General features: G+C 49.6%; 1 protein-coding gene across 3 annotated transcripts in view; it reads left to right on the forward strand.

Annotated features, from left to right (window-relative positions):
• UBR4 (ubiquitin protein ligase E3 component n-recognin 4) overlaps positions 1–20,270 on the forward strand; it is an 81,098-nt gene that overhangs the window by 26,960 nt on the left and 33,868 nt on the right. Inside the window, exons 44-70 of one of the 3 annotated variants that reach the window (XM_066203093.1) lie at positions 691–848; positions 1,924–2,095; positions 2,247–2,448; positions 2,694–2,857; positions 3,025–3,241; positions 3,615–3,831; positions 5,140–5,172; positions 6,263–6,326; positions 6,746–6,880; positions 7,197–7,371; positions 7,604–7,741; positions 8,167–8,288; positions 8,867–8,978; positions 9,467–9,597; positions 9,734–9,911; positions 10,093–10,197; positions 10,693–10,830; positions 11,922–12,090; positions 12,894–12,990; positions 13,383–13,490; positions 13,971–14,087; positions 15,783–15,992; positions 16,654–16,803; positions 17,432–17,659; positions 17,752–17,830; positions 18,630–18,872; positions 19,747–19,915. In XM_066203093.1, the coding sequence (XP_066059190.1) occupies positions 691–848; positions 1,924–2,095; positions 2,247–2,448; positions 2,694–2,857; positions 3,025–3,241; positions 3,615–3,831; positions 5,140–5,172; positions 6,263–6,326; positions 6,746–6,880; positions 7,197–7,371; positions 7,604–7,741; positions 8,167–8,288; positions 8,867–8,978; positions 9,467–9,597; positions 9,734–9,911; positions 10,093–10,197; positions 10,693–10,830; positions 11,922–12,090; positions 12,894–12,990; positions 13,383–13,490; positions 13,971–14,087; positions 15,783–15,992; positions 16,654–16,803; positions 17,432–17,659; positions 17,752–17,830; positions 18,630–18,872; positions 19,747–19,915 (4,031 nt within the window). The remainder of the gene's footprint in view (positions 1–690; positions 849–1,923; positions 2,096–2,246; positions 2,449–2,693; positions 2,858–3,024; positions 3,242–3,614; positions 3,832–5,139; positions 5,173–6,262; positions 6,327–6,745; positions 6,881–7,196; positions 7,372–7,603; positions 7,742–8,166; positions 8,289–8,866; positions 8,979–9,466; positions 9,598–9,733; positions 9,912–10,092; positions 10,198–10,692; positions 10,831–11,921; positions 12,091–12,893; positions 12,991–13,382; positions 13,491–13,970; positions 14,088–15,782; positions 15,993–16,653; positions 16,804–17,431; positions 17,660–17,751; positions 17,831–18,629; positions 18,873–19,746; positions 19,916–20,270) is intronic. The other 2 variants (XM_066203095.1, XM_066203096.1) reach the window with 2 other exon arrangements.

The raw sequence follows: 20,270 nt of genomic DNA on the forward strand, positions 1-20,270 counted from the left end.
GATCTAGATCAAGGAGCTTTCTTATTCCTCTAAAGAGAGAAATATCCTTACTGTAAAAGGAGGTGGGGGTGAACATTAAACCCCTTGATCCTTTCATCTAGAAAATGGAGCATGTTTTCCATGGCTGGCTCTGAAGTCATGCCCAGCAGGATTTCTCAGCAGGGAGATGGCTTCAGAGCAGTGCTGCTCTCAGAGCAAGGCACTCCAAAGGTGCAGGAGCAGAAGGGATAAATCACCATGGCTGGGGCTGGAGAGCTACAGTCAGCCTTTGTTTCTAGTCTTGAGGGTGACCTTTAAAATCTCTCCAGTGTTTTTACCCCAGCCTGCTTCAAAACAGGAATAGGGGAAGGAGGCCCTGAGGAAGGTCTTTTGTGAGCTGGGCATACAGGGAATGCTCCGTGTGACACTGTCACACAGCACTGAGGCTCACAGCTGCGGGAGCTCAGGGTGTTACCTACAGCCTCCGGGTGTGCAGGCTCAGCATCCCCTCCCAGAGCCTTTGAAGTGTCTGATGGATGAGTTCACCCAGGAGTTCAGCTTAGAAAATTGTAATTTAGGGCTCCGTTCTCTCACTGCTGGGGAGGAGGGACGGCTTTGGGAATAATTCCATCGTAAATTTAAAAGCCTGACAGAGTGTTTGGGGATATTTGTGTTTATGTTAAATGTTGGCATTTCTCTGGATCCCCCCAGGACAGCAATGGCCAGGTGGCAGGAGGAGGGGTGTCAGTCTATTACTCCCACGTGCTGCAGATGTTGTTCTTCAGCTACTGCCAAGGCAAATCCTTCGCAGCCACCATCAGCCGGGCCAGCCTGGAAGTGCAGCGGCTCTTCCCAATTAACATCAAGAGGTGAGGGTCCTGGGGGACACTCCCTGCATTTTTACGTCTTTTTTTTTATTTTATAATAAGTATTGGTTATTATTAAACATCCCAGCTCTGAATGGCCAAACCTTGTGGTGAGAATTCCCTGTTGGCTGATGATTCCTTGCTACTTTTCATGGTCCTTCTGTCCTAACGGACTTGGATGATCCTTGTGGGTCCCTTCCAGCTCAGTTGCAGGATGATTAGAAACCAAAGGTGGCTGTTTCAGCAGTGGGCCAGGCATGCATTTTGTCCATTTCAGAGCAGAAGGGTGTCTGGAGAGCAGTGGAGCTGCACAGAGTGAGCTGCTCGAGGTGCAGCCGCTGGAACCGATGGGATTACCCGCCCTCGCCGAGGCGGCCGAGCAGGAAGCCTTTGTTTCCTTTCAGCACCACTGCTGCAGTGGACCTTGTGCATTGTGCATGTTAAGGCTGATTTTCAGACTCCCTTGGGGAAAACCAACCTCTTACTTTATGAATGTGGCAAGAAAAAGACAGTTCTGTTGTGTTTTGTGATACACAGTGCTGGGCACTCGGGCCACAAACTCTTCACTGGCCTGGCACAAAGCCACTGTCACGAGTTGGCTCTGAAGGAGGTCAGCTTCCAAGAGCTCCTGAACTCCAGTCGAGTTTGGCTTAGTCCTGTTGCAGCTCTGTTTATACTTTTTCCAGTGAGCAGACACTGATTCTCCTGCATTGGCCTTTGCTTGTTGCTGCTAGGTGTGTTGAAATGGGAAACTGTTCATCCATTCAGATAAAAACATTGCTGAAAGCCATTTATAAATTACCTCCATGATGTGGGGCATAAAATGCAACACTAAGCCAGTTTTTCATCGAGTTTGCAGGGTAGGGATCAAGGGTGAGGACTGGGATGCTCATGGCTTCTGCACACTGGTGACTGTGTCAGGTTTCTCACCTGTAAACCAAACACTGTTCATTGGTGCAGTGCTTGAATCCCTGCTCAGGACAAAGCTTTAACTGATTTGAACACAATGAAATTTGTGTGGTTTTGCTTGTGCTGCTGCTCCTTAAATGAATGTCATTAAGCTCTCTGTCTCTTGCAGTTCCAATGGTGGCAGTAAGACTTCTCCAGCCCTGTGTCAGTGGTCTGAGGTGATGAACCACCCTGGCCTGGTGTGCTGTGTCCAGCAGACCACGGGTGTCCCACTGGTGGTGATGGTGAAGCCAGACACCTTCCTCATCCAGGAGATTAAGACCTTGCCAGCCAAAGCAAAGGTCAGTCAGAGTTCCCTCTAATTTTGACTCTTAAAATTTGGTTTCTTGTTGTTCTGTCAACCAGATCTCTGTTCTTGGCAGCTTTTCTAATACAAAGAGTTCGTTCCTCCAAGCAGGAGTTGCCAAGCCCTTGCCTTGCCTTGCCTTGCAGATCCAGGACATGGTGGCCATTCGTCACACGGCCTGCAACGAGCAGCAGAGGACCACCATGATCCTGCTGTGTGAGGATGGCAGCCTGAGGATCTACATGGCCAACGTGGAGAACACGTCCTACTGGCTGCAGCCCTCTCTGCAGCCCAGCAGCGTCATCAGCATCATGAAACCCGTCCGCAAGCGCAAGGCAGCTGCCATCAGTAAGGGCTCCTCACGTGACCTTTGTAACTAATGGAGCTGTCAAGATTGATCAGCATCATCTAAATACTGACAGCACTCATTCTGACAATTATCTAAGTACTGGCTAAGTGGGTAAAATGTTTCCATAGGTGTATATAGAAATACTTCCCAAAGGAGGCGAGTTCAAGTTGTTTCTGCAGGTTTTTGATCACAGCTTTGCCTGTTTAGAATGTCTTTTGTCATAAAGATCTCTTTCCCCTTCTAGCAACCCGCACATCCAGCCAGGTGAACTTCCCCATTGACTTCTTTGAGCACAACCAGCAGCTCACAGATGTGGAGTTTGGAGGCAATGACCTGCTGCAGGTGTACAATGCCCAGCAGATAAAGCACCGGCTCAATTCCACGGGCATGTACGTGGCCAACACGAAGGTGAGTGGGGCAGTCTGGGTGACGTTACTGTTCCTGTTGATGCCATCCGTTGCCTTAAGGAGTCTGCTTTATTCAAACGACCCCGTGCAAATACTGTAATTCAGGAAATAGTGAACAGAGCCCTTGGCTTCAGAGGGAAATTTTGAGCTGTCATTTGCTCTCTGCAGCCTGGGGGTTTCACCATCGAGGTGACCAACAACAACAGCACGATGGTGATGACGGGCATGCGGATCCAGATCGGCACCCAGGCCATCGAGCGAGCTCCCTCCTACCTGGAGATCTTCGGCCGCACCATGCAGCTCAACATGACCCGCGCCCGCTGGTTCGACTTCCCCTTCACCCGGGAGGAGGCCCTGCAGGCTGACAAGAAACTCACCATCTTCAGTAAGGCTTTGTGCACTCCCTGCTCTGACCAACCGATGGATTTGTTTGGGTGGGATGAAGCTGCTTCACCTCACAACAGGGACTTTGTAATATCCGTTCGTGCTAAAAAACAGTCGGAGGGAGGGAACCCTGAACATGTAGTAACTTTATTTATGGCCCAGTTTCTTGCTGCTGTGAGTGAATGTTCAATAGTTCGTCTCAATGATTTTGTGCTGAGGCAAGAGAAGGAAAATGGCCTTGCAAAGGTGATGGCATTGTCAGTGGCTGTGTAGGAATGACAGTGTAATTGCTGTCCTGGCCCTGTGAAATGAGGCTGGTTTGTATCCTCAAGCAACAGTTTTCTTTTATTAAGAAATTTCTCTCATCACCACAGTTGGGGCTTCTGTGGATCCTGCTGGAGTCACCATGATGGATTCCATTAAAATTTATGGCAAAACCAAAGAGCAGTTTGGCTGGCCTGACGAGCCCCCCGAGGACTTCCCGTCTGCTTCCGTGAGCAACGTTTGTCCCCCAAACCTCAACCAAGGGAATGGCACTGGGGACACCGAGTCAGCTGCCCCTGCTGCTGCCAGTGGGACTGTCCTGGAGAGGTATTTATACACTCCTTCCCTTATTTCTCCTTGGAAGTGGGTTGTTGTTGTGGCAGGCACTTGGGTGCACTTGTGTGCATTTCCTAACCTGGAGAACTAGAGGGAATTAGTGAGTTGTTCTCACTGCCTTACACAGCAACAACTGAAAACAGTGATTATCTTGCTAGGAGGGTTTGTGGTGGCTCTTGGTTGATCTGGTGCAGTAGATGGGTAGATCTGTGTGCTTGCTTGTGCTGTCTAGTTCATGTTTCAGCAGTCTCGAGGAGCTCAAAGCAATTTCTGCCGCCTTGGTACATTCTCTCATTTCAAGCTGGCCCTATTTTGGTCTCTGGAGCTCAAAAAGGTCAGGCCTCTTTGAAGCTGAGATCAGTGTTGAGGAGGGCTTTGTGTGACCCTGCTTTAGGTTTGTGGCTCCCGCCAACTTACCTTGTAGCCCACGTGCCTCAGGCAGAGCTGTAGTGCTGGGGAAGGTGTTGGGTTTCCCCCATAACCCTGCTGAGAGCAAAACCCCAAGGGTGACCTGGACGTAAATTTAGTGAATGAACAGAACTTGTGTTCTTTCTTATATCCACGCTCTGTTTTCCTTTGAGCTCATACAGTCTGTATCATAAGGGTTGTAAAAGCAGCAAGGACAGGAGGGGAACAGCTCAAAGAGGAACTGGTACTGGTGAAAGATGAGCATTTCAGAGTTTACACGAACTGTTTGTCTGTCTGAAATTCTCAGGTAAAAGCTCAAGGCTTGAAGTGCCAGTTAGGCCCAGTTGAAGGACCTGTTCAGCCATCCTTTAATATTTTGTCCAACAGTTCATGGGATTTTTTTCCTGCGTTAATTTTCCTTTTCCTTCCCTCCTCTGCTGTGACATCCCCACAAGATGTCCCCCTCGGCACGGACATGCTCTCTAGTTTTCCAGAGCAGTGGGATTATATTCTAAAAATTCAGATATAAGGAAGTTATTCTTCCTATTTGGTGTTACCTTCTGAAGGGCCTCTGGAGTAGGAACAGCTAAAGGCAGGCAGGAGGCAGCTTTTCTATCCAAGTGTGGTGTTTGCACTTGAATGTAAGCCTGGGTGGTGCTTTAAGTGGTGCTTGGCTTCTCTGTGTGAGGTGACCTGGCTCATCTCTGTCTTTGTTTTGCTCCAGACCAGTGTGTGCTGCCCAGGTAGAAAGACCCTGCTTAGACTGACGCTCCCCTGGCTTCCTGATTTCCCCATTTAATTTGCCTTTTGCTTAGAATGTGTTCTAGGGAGTTTTTCTGTGAGCTTTACACATTTTTTTTTTTTTTTTCCTTTTTCTTTGCTCCCCCAAAGTTCAGACACTGAGTCCCTAACCACCCTGGACCGGTTAGTATGGCATCCTTTTCTCTGCACGAATGAGTGTGTGTCAGAGAGACAGAACACATGGTGTGGCTTCTGGTGACTGGGGTTTTTTTTGTTTTCCAAGTGACATTTGCTTCTTTACATTCTGGTCATTGCATGGCAGATGGTTTAGCAAATGTAAAGATGAGGTGGTTTGCAGATTTTTGCTATACACAGCATAACTGTTGCTTATTTGACAGACTCCTCTCTGCTTTGTTCCTTCCTTGTGCCTTCTTATCCCACTTCTGTTCCCTCCAAGCCTTATGAGGGTGGCTGTGGGGAGGGGGATGTTATTTATCACCACCAGACCAGACAATTGTTCTTCTACCTTCCAATCCTACAGTGTTCTTTTTCCCCTTAATGCTCTCTCCTCCCTGCTTTTCCCTGTATCTTCCTGCTCCTTCTGGTGTGTCAGATGGCATTTCAGGTAGTTCTACCTTGGGGCATGGAGTGCTTCTCCAGGGACTTTGCTGCCACTTGTAAATCAGGTTTTCCCTCGGAACAAGTGTTTTCCCAGCCTGCTCGAACCTCAGCATCCCTCGCTTGGGGTCACACCCAGTGCTCTGAGTTAATTTTCCTCTGGAATATTTTGTGCTGAAACTCCAAATTGGAAAGAGCAACCTGTGTGAAAATAGCAAGCGAGTAGAACGTTGCTCCCTTAGCAAAGTCGGTTCCGCTTTTTCCCATGTGTCATAGCCAGCCTTGATCTGCAGTCATCTGTACGTCTGGGGGCCATGGTGAATTGGGACTGTCAAGACAATCCAAGTTATCCCTGCTGCAGGCTGCGTAAGGAAATGTTTTATCCTCTTTGGGAGAGAAAAGCCCCTGTCTTTCAGCTGTGGATTATTAAAGCAGTCCTAAGTTTGTCTGTGAGCGTGAGCCAGGTTTAACTCTGGTCTGTAACACAATGAAATGATATGCATGGTGCCTGTGGCAGGTTTTATCATGCTTTGATTTTGTACTTGGCATTCGTTAGCTGTCTCTGAGCTACTCATGACTGTAGCCCGCATAAAGCAAAGTGCTAAGGAGAGAGAAGGGTTGCTGTACTCAAGCCTGCTTTCCTCTCTCCCTCCAGGCTAGTAGTGAGTTCTTTAGAAGCGCTGGAAAGCTGCTTTGCTGTGGGACCAGTCAACGAGAAGGCAAGTAACTTTCTGAATACATTCCTGAGCTTTGGAGCCGGGGGAGGAGGGGCCAGCTCAGCACTACCTCCTGCAGCCCCGGGGGCCTGATAGGAGCAGAGCCGCATCCCTTTTGCTCAGAGCACTGATCTGAAAGTTGCCTTAGCCAAAAGCGTTTGAAACTAGTTGAGAATGACAATTGGCATTTGCATTTAGAGCTGGTGGGCTTTTTGTGCTTCTGGAGTGACCTCGTTTACAGAAACAGCAGGGTAGGAGCCCATAAATCTCAAAAGGACTTTTCTTCTGTAGACGTGTGAAATATTCCCTAAATGTCAAACGGTAAATGGAATGAGGCTGTCAAAGGGGTATTGAGTGGAGGGAGCTGCAGGTACACTGAGTGGTGGTAAATGTACTGAATAATGGGGTTTGTCTGTTCTTAGGAGAAGAATAAGATTGTAGCTCAGGAACTGGCTACTTTGCTGCTCTCCATGCCAGCCCCTTCCAGCGTGCAGCAGCAGACCAAGAGCCTCCTGGCCAGCTTGCACACCAGCCGTTCAGCCTACCACAACCACAAGGTACTGCCCAGGGCACGGGTCTGGGGGCTCCTGGAACCTGCCAGGTCATGGCTGAGGTGCAGCACAGCCCTAGAGAGCCCTTCCTCCCTGCACCACAAACCTCCTGTCCCATCTGTCTTTAGCTCCTGCTGCCTGCCCTGCTGGCTTTTGTGTTTCACCAGAGCTGTGTGATTCTGTGCCCTTTTAGGCTTAGTTGTCCTTCCTTAGATGACAAGTGCCGAATTTCCCCAGGCTCTGTCCCGTGGTTGTACTTCAGCTGCTTTCTCGTGCTGCAGCCAGTTGTTTTTCATTGCCTGTGTTATCTTTCACTCTGCAGGATCAAGCATTGCTAAGCAAAGCCATTCAGTATTTGACTTCCTCAACCAAAGAAGGAAAGGACCTTGATCCTGAGGTATTCCAGAGGCTGGTCATCACTGCTCGATCCATTGCTATTATGAGACCCAACAATCTGGTCCACTACACAGAATCAAAGCTGCCACAGCTGGAAACAGGTAGATAAGTCTGTAATTTTCTCTAAGTTTCTGTTGTGATAATTGAAACTGTGCTGGGGTGTTGGGCTCAGAGTGACAGGGACTGTATTTGACACATTTGGTAGGTGTGTGATATCCTGCTGGTGAGAACATCAAAGCCTCTGAAAAAAAAGCCATTTCAAATAAACTTGGTGTTACCCTCATTAAGGTTTTCCCCTGCACATTTCTGAGAGGTGTTTTTTAATCTGTGCAGAGAGTGAAGAAGGGCAGGAGGCCCAGAAACACGTGGAAGGAGAGGGCTGCACCTTCATTACCCAGCTGGTGAACCACTTCTGGAAGCTCCACGCATCAAAACCCAAAAACGCCTTCCTGGCCCCTGCCTGCCTGCCAGGTGGGAGAGCTCTTCCTTTGCTATTGGCAAGCCTGTGGCTTCTGAAGGGACCTGTTTTAAGTTTGTAAGCAGAGAGAATGATTTGTTCAATGCTAGTGCTGCACTGAGGGCTTTGCGACGTGGAGCTGCAGATTCTGCTCCGGAGCTTTTGTTCAGGGCAACGTGCATTGTGCCAGCAGAAAGGGACTGATGATTGATTTGGCTTTGTGGGTGGTATTAGAGGATATTCAGTGGTGCTGGTATATGGAATTCAAATTATTCCATCAGACAGACAAGACTGGCTCAGTCTGGATTGAAAATCAATATATTTGTGCTGTTAACATTGTGCCTTGAAGTCTGCAAACAAAAGATGCTTCCTGCAGTGCCTCACTCTGTGCTGAAATACAGAGAGAGCTGATTTCAGTCCTGCTTTTATTCCTCCTTAGGTCTCACTCACGTTGAAGCCACAGTCAATGCTTTGGTGGATATTATCCATGGATACTGCACGTGTGAGCTGGACTGTATCCATACTGCATCCAAGATCTACATGCAGATGTTACTTTGCCCAGTATGTCATCTTGCTCTGCTCGGCCTCAGCCTGTAATTGCACCAGGGGAGGTTTAGGTTGGACATCAGGAAAAATTTCTTCATGGAAAGAGTGTTCCAGCCTGCCACAGGTTGCCCAGAGCGGTGGTTGAGTCCTCACCCCTGGAGGGATTTGGAAGTGTAGATGTGGCACCTGGGGACAGGGGTTAGGGGGATTGGCAGTGTTGGGTTTATGGTTGGACTTGATCTCAGAGGGCTTCTCTACCTTAATGTTTCTATGATTGTATAATGTGAAAAGTATTAGAAGTGGGTAGAACGTGAATACATAGTGCAGACACAAAATACAGCCCAAAACGCCCAGCAAGAAGGGAATGAAAGAGAATTCTCTCTTTCCTTGTGGTCCAGTAATGTTTTTCTTATGCTGCATGTAGAATTACAGGTGTTGCTTTGTGGCACCTGAAGGAAACAGGGAGTTGAGGCAGTGTCCTACACGAGCCAAAGCTGACCAGAGTCACAAGTGTATTTTTAGCCATCTTTCCAGATGCTGTGAATGAGGACTTAGAGCTTCAGGAGTGTAACGATGACCTGTTAACCCTGCAGGACCCAGCGGTGAGCTTTTCCTGCAAGCAAGCTTTGATCAGGGTGCTGAGACCCCGGAACAAGCGGCGGCACGTGACCCTGCCATCGTCCCCCCGCAGCAACACTCCCATGGGTATGCCAGGGCATCCCTCTGCCTTAAACCAGCATGGCCCCCTTGACTGCTCAGAAAGGACCAGGAAATCAAGCGGTCTTGTTATAAATTGGGACTAAAAAAGACTTCAAATCAGCCTTTTTCCTTTCTTTTGCTCTCCCTTGCTCCCTAAACCCCTTTTTATTTAATAAACTCACCTATTCATTGACATTTTGGGATTCAAAAAGGAGATCTCTGTGAGGTATTCCCCTTTCAATGGCAGGAAAATCTGATCATTTTTATCTGGAGTAGTAATCTTGAGTTAATATTTCTATGCATGTTTTCATGTTCTAATAAATCGATCAAAGATATGTGCAGACCAACATTTTCAAAGCTCCATCCATGAGAGGCTTTTCAGTATTGTAGTGTCAGGGAGTCTCTTGGTAACTGGGAGCAGCTTGGGCTTTTACTGCCTTGTTTGGGACGGGGTGAGGAGCCGTGCATTTATGAACTCCTGCTTTGCCACTCAGGAGATAAGGATGATGATGATGATGACGATGCAGAAGACAAGTTGCAGAGCTCTGGGATAGCAAATGGAGAGCACATCCGACAGGAGAGCCAGGAGCAGAGCGAGGTGGATCACGGAGACTTTGAGATGGTGGTGAGTCCAAAGTTTCTCCTTGGAGCCTTTGAAGCGTGCCAGGACTTGAGTTAATTTAGTTCTGATGCACCTGCTCGTGGTGCTCCCTTCCTGGTGATGGTCTGGGGAAAGCTCTCACTGTGTTTCCTCTCCATAGTCCGAATCCATGGTTCTGGAGACTTCTGAGAACGTGAATAATGGGAACCCTTCTCCTCTGGAGGCTCTCCTGGCTGGAGCAGAGGGATTCCCTCCGATGCTGGATATCCCTCCAGATGCAGATGATGAGACCATGGTGGAATTGGCTATTGCCCTGAGCCTGCAACAAGATCAGCAAGGTCAGATGTGGGCACTGTTGGCAGGCAGAGAGGGGATGGAAACTGGGAAAGGAAGGAGGTAAAGCTGTTGTTGTCACCACCAGTGAACCGAAGACGGCAGAACTACAAAATATACAGAAAATGCCAGAATTAACTTCATTCTCTCAAAGAAAGATGCTCATAACTTGTTCTCTGCTTGCAGGGAGCAGCAGCAGTGCCCTTGGACTGCAGAGCTTGGGACTGTCTGGCCAAGCTCCCAGCTCCTCCTCTCTCGATGCCGGAACACTCTCGGACACAACAGCATCAGGTAACTGTTCACTGCAAGGCATCATCTTTTTCAGATTTTGACCTAAGTAATGCCTTAAAATTGGTTTGCAAATATGGTTTGGAAGAGCCAGTCATTACTATTGGCTTGTATTTTTGAGAGTGTACTTACAGCTTTTTCCTGCTTAGGTTGACTGTCTCACTGTAGACTTCTGAGAGAGTTATTTCCTCTCTTTAAAACAGACAAAGCAAAGCATGTGCTGTATTTCCCTTGCATTTATAAACAAGCAGACATTGTTCTTTAAGAAACTGTGCATGCCTGTGTGTTTGAGAGAAGCTTTCCTCTCGGGATATCTCCCCTCCACTGCTTTCGGCAGCCGTAATTGTCCTGCTGCTCACCCCCAAGCTCCATTTCCGTTTGTAGCTGTGCCCAAACCCAAAGCCCAATCCCTGCAGCCTTTCCCTCGTAGCGTGAGCGTCGTTTGCAGTTGTTCCCAGGCAGTGTTTTTACTTGTAACAGCTCTCTTTATTCTCTTAGCTCCAGCGTCCGACGACGAGGGCAGCACGGCGGCCACGGACGGCTCCACGCTGCGGACATCGCCCGCGGAGCACGGCGGCAGCGTGGGCTCCGAGAGCGGCGGCAGCGCCGTGGACTCGGTGGCCGGGGAGCACAGCGGTGAGTGAGCCCTGCTGCGCCCCTGCATCCTCCCTGCTCCCTCCATTCTCCCTGGCTGCTACACCCCTGCATCCTCTGTGCTCCCTCCTGCTCCCTCCCTGCCGCACCCCTGCTCTCTCCCTGCCTTGCCCACCATGGGACCGTGTGGCTGATCCCTGGCACAGAGGAGATCTCAGTTCCCGGTGGCTGCTGCCACCCGTTGTTTCGTGGGTTTTGTGCCCACAGATGGAGTATTGGCTGCTTTTCATGGCTCTCTTGGAAGTGTGGAATCTGCAGCAGATTCTGCTGGGGTGTAATAACAGAATCATTGAATCCCAGAGTGGTTTGGGTTGGAAGGGACCTTAGAGATCATCCTGTACCAACCCCAAGGCAGGGACACCTTTCACTATCCCAGATTGCTCCAAGCTGAATCCAGCCTGGCCTTGGACACTTCCAGGGATGGGGCAGCCACAGCTTCTCTGGGCACCCTGTGCCACGGCTTCATCACTCCCTGAGTAAAGAATTCCTTCCTAATATCCCATCTAACCCTGCCCTTGTTCAGCTTAAAGCCACTGCCCATGAGCCTGTCACTCTGTCCTCATATAACAAGTCCCTCTCCCTCCTTTTCATAAGTACCCAGTACTCTGTAAGGTACTGGGAGGCCACAACAAGGTCCCTCTGCAGTCTTTGCCTCTCAGAATGCCAAGAGCAAGACTGAGACAATTCACTGTGCTTCTGGTTAAGTTTGGATGAGATAGGATTAATTTCTGTCTTTTTAGTTTGGGACTGACACCCAGGTGAAATAATCACAGACTCCTATTTAAAAAAATGTCTGATTGTCTGCACTGCCCATCCAAGTGTTGTCTGACTGAGTCTGAATTACTGCTGTGGGACCAGTTCAGTTTGGGCCACAAAGATGAGAGTGGCAAAGAAAAGATTTCTACAAATGCATCTTCAGCCTCCCTTGTAGCTTTAGGAAGAGAACCAAAGCCAGCATCTCCTTTGAACCATGATTCCAGAGTGCAGCTCAGCTGTGGTGGTAGATGCAAAGCAGGCAAGGTGCTTGTTGAGTTGCTGATGTTGCGTTTCCCTGTTTTCCTTTCCCTCCCCAGTGTCCGGCCGGAGCAGTGCCTACGGGGACACCACGGCTGAGGGTCACCCGGCGGGGCCGGGCAGCGTCAGCTCCAGCACTGGAGCCATCAGCACCACCACGGGCCAGCAGGAGGGAGAGGGCTCCGAGGGGGAAGGAGAGGCAGAGGGGGACGTCCACACCAGCAACAGGCAAGAGGCTTTGTTTCCTCCCCAGCAATAATTCCTGTGCTCTGGGGGATGCTTGCAGAGGAGGGGGCTGCGCGGGCTGCAGGTCCAGGAGCGCGATTCGCAACTGCCAGGTAACGAAAGTGGAAAGTCAGAAACACAGAGCAAACTGCCACTGCTAAATCATGGACTGTCCTGAGGTGGAAGGGACCCTCAAATATCGTCCAGTCCTATGCCTGGCCCTGCACAGACACCCCAACAGTCCCACCCTCTGCATCCAAGCTTTGTCCAAACGCTTCTGGAGCTCTGGCAGCCTCGGGACACTGTCCATTCCCTGGGGAACCTGGGCAGTGCACCCTCTGTGCAATCATCATGTGGTGTGATAAACACCAGCATGTGTCCCACAAAACTGCTGCCTCTGGGAGGTGATGAAAAAATCCTGCATGGGTCTAGTTAACACGGAATCACTAAAATCTTGGGAGCCTGTGAAATCCACTGTTAGGACAAAAGTGTGTGCAAGCATCCTTTGGGAGCATGGGCAGCTTTTCTTTCTGGGAGCAGGTGCTCAGTCCCTTCTCCAGTGCAGCGTGGAGGTGATTTGCAGGATGTTTCCATGCAGTTGCAGTCCCCAGGTGGCCAGGCCTGAGCAGTGTGGCTCCACTGTCAGAGGTGCTCTGCATCTTCGGCATCGCTCCCCTGTGAAGTCTGAGCGAGTCCTCTCCTCCCTGGGAGGATGTGATGGCTTAGGGTTCTGGGACAGATTGCAGTGCTCTCTTGGAGCCCCTGCGGGGTGTGATGTGTTCTGATTGCTGGCTCTGAATCCCCAGGCTGCACATGGTCCGGCTGATGCTGCTGGAGAGGCTGCTGCAGAACTTACCCCAGCTGAGGAATGTCGGGGGCGTCCGGGCCATCCCTTACATGCAGGTGAGTGAGGAGGGCTCAGAGTTCAGCCCAAGTAAAACAGTTCAGTCACTGGTTTCTATTTGCATGTGCTTTTCTCTTTCCTGCCCAGTCACAGCGCGAGTCTATCTGTTGCACAGCATTCCTTACCTACAGGTTTTTACTGGACTTGTGCCCTTTCTCAGTGTGACTTGATCACTAACTGAGAAGCCTGAGGGCTCCAATCCTTGAGCTCCAGTGTGCTTGGGAAGGTCTTGTGGGTTTATGCTGAATGTTCTTATTAGGATGTGAGGCACAGGCTGGATTTGGGAAAGAACACAGATAAATCAAGATAAAATCGGTGCTGTTTTGTGAAAGATAAATAGTTATCTTGAAAATGTGGGACCTGCCCTCTAATAATTCTCTGCTCTTCCCAGGTTATTCTGATGCTAACAACAGATTTAGATGGAGATGATGAGAAAGACAAGGGAGCTTTGGATAACCTTCTGTCCCAGCTGATTGCAGAGCTGGGCATGGACAAAAAGGTAAAGTGCAGTGTGGGCTCATGCTCTGAATTTGCTCCTTCTAGCCAGGGTTTCTTTCCGTGGATGAATTAAATGCATGGGAGTCCCAGAAACATTGCTGTGTGGATGTGTTCAGGCAGTTTATTCCTCTTGCCTCCTTTCATGTAAGGTAGAAAATGACATGAGTGGAACTCCCACTGTTTCCTGGGTCTGGCATCCACAAGTGAGCATGAAGATTTGTTTTGCTAGAATTAAACTCTGAGAAGAGCCATGATCAGTAACTGCATGATTGACGTACGTTTCTTTTTGTTTGTGTGGGGCTCTTCTCCGGCAGCCAGGCCACTGCCCACTCTTCTATTGAGGCATTTGTGCTGCTTTTTTAGTCTTACTGCTTGGGCTTAAGTTCTAAATGCTTCCTGAGGATCAGAGCACTGAACATGAGAGGCTTGGGACACTGCTCAGCTCTGGGATTGAACAAGCAGGATGTGTCTTTTCTTGCAGGACGTGTCCAAGAAAAACGAGCGCTCCCCTGTGAATGAAGTGCACTTGGTGGTGATGAGGCTGCTCAGTGTCTTCATGTCCAGAACCAAGTCAGGATCCAAGACTTCCATTTGTGAGGTACATTCTCCAGTTTGCTTTGTCAGGGGATGATTTTCTCCCCCTCTGCTCAGCTCTTACAAGACCCTACCTGGAGCACTGCACACAGTTCTGGTGTTCTCAACATGAGAACACGTGGAATTGTTGGAGCAAGTGCAGAGGAGGCCATGGGTGTGCTCAGGGGACTGGAGCACCTCCCCTGTGGAGACAGGCTGGGAGAGTTGGGAATGTTCAGCCTGGAGAGGAGAAGGTTGTGTGGAGACCCCACAACACTTTCCAGGCTGTGAAGGGGCTACAGGAAAGCCAGAGTGAGTCTGTTCATCAGGAGCTGGAGTGACAGGACAGGGGGGAATGGGTCAGACTGAAAAAGGGGAAATTTAGGTCAGATACTGGGAAGGAATTTTTCCCAGTGAGGGTGGAGAAGCTGTGGCTGCCTCACCCCTGGAAGTGTCCAAGGCCAGGTTGGACAGGGCTTGGAGCAATGTGGGGCAATGAAAGGTGTCACTGCCATGGCAGGGAGTGGAATGGGATGAACTTTAAGGTCCCTTTTAACCCAAACCATTCTGGGATTCCATGATGTGCTTGCAGGGCTTTTGTTCATCAAAGACGATCTAAAAGCTGCTAACTAAAATTACAGGTGTAAAACTGAAAAATCCTTGACAGGGCTTTGGAAAAATTTATAGGGAACTTATAATGTTACTGAACTCTTGTGGAAAAAGAGTTTTGAAACTGGGACTGGAGGAAGCAGCCGTGTAAAGACAATTGGATGCTCTTGTTCTGTGCACAGTTCCAGGCTGAGCTCAGGGCAGCACATTAATGATGTTACTTAAAACGGTCTGGCAGATTTTTCCCTTGCATCTCACCAGTGCTGAAGGGGTTAAAGAGGATTTGTAATGTGATTATTGGAAAGCAATATGCTGCTGTGTCAACGTAAAAGTCGCTAAGAGGATTCCTTAGATATTTGTTGCTAAAAGGTACAGTAATAAGGCATAAAAAGCAGTATGTGTGGTGGGAAGGAGATTAATAAAAAAGCATAGAGGTTAAAAAATTTAGTCTGAACTGCATCAAATTTTAATGAGCTTATGAGCTGTGGGGTTTGTTTGGATTTACAGGGCTGCTTTAATAGTTTTATTTACAGTAGCTTTTTCTCCAGCCTTTGTTACTCACTTGAGCTTCCCACAGAAATCAAAGCTCCTCGTCTTGCAGAATGCAGGTGGAGCAATACCTGGGTGGAGCAGAGCCTGTGAGCGGCAGCTGCAACAGGGACTCTTTCTCTACCAGAATTCACGCCCAGCTGGCCAAATCCCAGATAAACAAATAGAAATCCCAACTTTAAAAAAAAAAAAAAAAAGAAAAGGGGGGGGGGGGGGGAAGAAAGGAAAAAAGCCCTAGTCGTCTAATCCACAGCAGAGTGGCCTCTGGCACATGTGTCGAGGGGAGATTAGACTTAAGAGGAGATTTTATTTGTTTTCCTTTACTAAGCACTTGTTCAAAAGAGTCTCTGTAAATATTTGAGTTGCTTTTCATAAACACAAAAAAAAAAAAAACCAAAAAACCCCAACCTCAAACAAACCCCAAACTTAAAAGCTGCCTGCAAAGTTTCATCCAAACCTGCTTTCTTGCCCGCATTGTCAGCAGGTGCTCAGGGCTGCCCCAGCTCTCCCTCCTGCAGGTTCCCAGGTGTGTTCCTGATCCAGCTCCTTCCCTCTGTTCCAGGCTTCCTCCCTGATCTCCAGTGCCACGGCAGCTGCCTTGCTGAGCTCTGGTGCTGTTGATTACTGCCTGCACGTGCTCAAGTCCCTGCTGGAGTACTGGAAGAGCCAGCAGAACGACGAGGAGCCCGTGGCCACCAGCCAGCTCCTGAAGCCTCACACCACTTCCTCTCCCCCTGACATGAGCCCCTTTTTCCTCCGCCAGTATGTGAAGGTGAGTCCTGCCCTGTGCTGGGAGCTGTGCACTGCAAGGAGGCTGCACAGAGCTGGGAAAGCAGCTCCTCCTGCACAAGCAGTTTGCCCTTAGAAGAGCAACCAAAATCCATCTTACAACTGGGGGTGCTCAGAGTTCTCTCAGGGCAGCCCAGCTCACTGCGCCTCTCAGTGCGCTCCTAACCCAGGAGTCCTGTGCAGCTGCTGTCACTATTCCTGGAGGAATTGTTAATCATCCTGAAGGGAAGCTGCTCCAGCCCGTGACTCCCTGTGCTTGGCAGGCAGAATTCCTGAACTTAGTGTGCCGAGGAAGTGGAAGGGTGGATGGGAATTTCCACGGTAATTCCCAGGCTTGTTCCACCACTGTGGTGCCATTATGCCGTGGTTTGGGGTTTGTGCAGGTGCAGTGCAGAAAGCCTGATTAAGTGTAAGAATGTCTCCTAAGCTGAAAGCTCCTAAGTTGAACTGCTTTATTACTCCAGACTAGCTCAGTGCGTCCTCACAGCTGCCATCCAGTTCAAAGCCTAGTGCAGGGTTTCATTCATCATTTGGGAACATTCTTTGGGCTGCAAAGGGGCAGAAATCCCCTGTTTTTAAAAAATCATTCATCGTGACACCACTCTGGGTGTGCTCGGAGCCTGAGGGGTTTCTCTTGCTGCCAGGGTCATGCTGCAGATGTTTTTGAGGCCTACACTCAGCTCCTGACAGAGATGGTGCTGCGCCTGCCCTACCAGATCAAGAAGATTGCAGACACAAACTCCCGCATCCCCCCGCCCATCTTTGATCACTCCTGGTTCTACTTCTTGTCTGAGGTGAGCAAGAGCATGATACACCTGCAGATTTCCACAAGGAAACTCCAATAATGATTCCTTTCGTGGGAGAGATGAGCTTTTGCGGAGCTGATCTCAGTTCCATCTTGTATTTTTAATCTCCCTGAAAGAAGGTGAACTCTTGGCTTTGTGTGTTCCTGTTGAACAGGAATCTGTAAGAAAATATACATGAAAAATGAGGTTGCTGTTGTTTCTTGGAACTCAGTGGTTGCTGCCACAAAGCTTAGAGAGAAAACCTGCTGTGAGATGGAAAAATGTAACATCACGCTCAGCTGTTGGTACTTGGGCCTTACAAAAGAAATCAGGAAGATATTTGGAGTTTGTCTTCTCAGTTTGCTTCCTCCTTTATATAACAAGTTATCTTACATTTACACAAGTATGAGTTAGGATTTCTGAATTAGCCTTGGTTAGGTGTTTATTTGAGGTTGGAGATGACAAGGGATGGTTTCCAGCAAGCGGCGCAGCGTTGCTGTGCAGTGTTTCTTCTTCCTGGGACTTCCAGCACCTTAAATCTGGAACACACCTCCAACTTGTTTTGTTTTTGGAAGAAACCGCTCACTTTTGCTGGCCAGCGTGCCCCGGTGAGCTCAGGGTGCCCATCTCTCTGCAGTACCTGATGATCCAGCAGACGCCGTTCGTGCGCCGCCAGGTGCGCAAGCTGCTGCTGTTCATCTGCGGCTCCAAGGACAAGTACCGGCAGCTGCGGGACCTGCACACGCTGGACTCGCACGTGAGGGGCATCAAGAAGCTGCTGGAGGAGCAGGGCATCTTCCTCAGGGCCAGCGTGGTGACAGCCAGCTCGGGCTCTGCCCTGCAGTACGACACCCTGATCTCCCTGGTAAGGCGGGGAGCAGGGAAAGGGCCTTGCAGTGGTCCTGGTGTGGCAGGAACGCTGATGTGCTGGTTGATCCCATCCCTTTGTGCCCGCAGATGGAACATTTAAAGGCTTGTGCAGAGATTGCCACGCAGAGAACAGTGAACTGGCAGAAATTCTGCATCAAGGATGACTGTGAGTCCTGTCTCTGCAGGGTTTGGGGGAGCAGTGGAGTCGTGGTTGGGATGGAGAAGCTCAGCAGAAAAGGGGAGACACAGCTGAGGGTTTTGATGGGACTGAACTGTTTGCAGTGCTAATTATCCCAGCGCACTAATTGCATCTGGCCCTTGGCTAAAGAGCCAAGGTGTAATGGATGACTTAGAGGATCTGTGTTCTCTTGCTCATGCTAACATTGTCCCAGAGAGTGATTTGGGATAAGCCACTGTACCTGGTGTACCCCAGTGTTAGGTGGTGCAGGGATGGATGTCCCTGTCCCTTCTGTGGTGCAGGGACAGGTCAGTTCTGTGGTGCAGGGATGGATGTCCCTGTCCCTTCTGTGGTGCAGGGACAGGTGAGTTCTGTGGTGCAGGGACGGGTGTCCCTGTCCCTTCTGTGGTGCGGGGACAGGACAGTTCTGGGAGTTTGGTTCTTGTGTACAAAGGCTTTTGGTTTAGGTTGGGGTTTTTTTTTTCTTTGTTTTTTTAATTCAGGCTTTAGTGGCATGGAGCTGTGTCAGGGCAGAGTTAGGCTGGATATCAGGGAAAGGTTCTTTCCCCAAAGGGTGCTGGCACTGCCCAGGCTCCCCAGGGAATGGGCACGGCCCCGAGGCTGCCAGAGCTCCAGGAATGTTTGGACACCACTCCCAAGGATGGCCATGGTGGGATTGTTGGGGTATTTGTGCAGGGCTGGGGTTGGATTCAATCCCTATGGGCATTTTCCAACTCAGGATATTCCCTGGTTCCATGATTCAAACATTTTCTCCTTTCCTCCACAGCGGTTCTCTATTTCCTGCTCCAAGTCAGCTTCCTGGTAGACGAAGGAGTGTCGCCGGTTCTCCTGCAGCTGTTGTCTTGTGCTCTGTGTGGCAGCAAAGTGCTGTCTGTGGCTTCATCCTCTGGAGCTTCCAGCACCTCTTCCACCTCTGCTCCTGCAGCATCAGGCTCCGGGCAGGCGGCAGCGCAGAGCAAATCCTCCACCAAAAAGAGCAAGAAGGAGGAAAAGGAGAAGGAGCGAGAGGGTGAGGGGCAGCTGGGCCCTGTCCTGTGGTTTTAGGGAGCAAGTCTGCTCCTCACAGCCTTTCTTGCTCTGTTTAGAAAGAACTGGGTGATAAATCCTGCTGTTGGCAAAGGGTCACGGCTCGTGGCAAGGGCCCCCACAGCCACACCAGCAGAGAGGAGCGGTTTTTCCATGTGTAGAAGGGGCTGAGGTGAAGCCGTGCGTCTCCTAACAGTTGGGCTGAAGTCCCGTGCTGAGGACATCCCAAACCCACTGTTTATTGCCTTGAGTGGGTTTGAAGTTGTCTAATGGTGTTACCTAATCTAGCGATGATGCAGCTTCTACTTAACTTGCCTGTCCTGGGTTGTAGGAGGCTGAAATGCTCACGAGGATTAAAACAAATCCTGGGGATGCACACCCAGTTAGCTGTGCTCTGCAGTGATTCTGTTCAGACTTGTTTCCTCTGGCTGCATTGGAAGCTCTGCTGGAGCCAGGGCTGAGGCTTAATGAATATCCACAGTCCTGGGAAAGTAATTAAGCTTCCCTGTAAAAGTCACGGGCATAAATTCTCTCTTGGCCTTTCTTCAAGGAACCGCTTTAGCTTTCACCATCAGATGGTTCTCTGTGAGTCTTTTCATTGCCTCATGGTCAATCCTTTTTATCAGGATGTGTAGCACATTTCTCACGTCCTCACTGGCAAGTTTTCCTGCAGTTTTTTTTTCCTGTTAGTCAGGAGTACTGGCTTATATTTTTGAAAAAGACATGAATGTTAAACTCTCCTGTTACCAGAAACATAGGAATTTGTCTCCATTGTCCTGACTCTTTGAAATAGGAGAGTGGCCTACCTGTGAGGTGCTGCATTTATCTTCTCCCTAAAGCCTTCCCTGTGTCCCTAGGTGAGGGTTCAGGCAGTCAGGAGGACCAGCTGTGCACGGCCCTGGTGAACCAACTGAACAAGTTTGCTGACAAGGAGACCCTCATCCAGTTCCTGCGCTGCTTCCTGCTGGAATCCAACTCCTCCTCGGTGAGGTGGCAGGCCCACTGCCTGGCCCTGCACATCTACAGGTGAGCCCAGGGGCTGGGTCAGTGCCAGAGCCTCTCTCTGAAGGATCCTGGAGCCTGCAGGTGTTGGCCCCCTCTGGAATTGCCCTCAGTGATTTGCAGTTACTGGGGGTGAAAGTTGAGACTTACCCATGATCAGTTGTCTGCAAGGAGCATTTGATTTCTGTCTGCAAAATCTGACCCCTGTCATGGCCGGGAGCAGGTGTTTGTGGGCAAAGTGAGTTTCTGAGGCAGATCCAGACTCACACTGTGAGAAGTTGGGAGTTGTGTGGGGAAAGGAGCACTTTAGGGGGCTGAATTCCTTCAGAGCTCTGTTCAGTTGTTGCAGGACAGCTGCTTTTATTTTGGAGTGCTGGAA

This window comes from Chamaea fasciata, unplaced genomic scaffold (genome assembly GCF_029207755.1).
Source record: "Chamaea fasciata isolate MVZ Bird 193981 ecotype frontalis unplaced genomic scaffold, bChaFas1.0.hap1 SCAF_23, whole genome shotgun sequence".
NCBI lineage: Eukaryota > Metazoa > Chordata > Aves > Passeriformes > Sylviidae > Chamaea > Chamaea fasciata.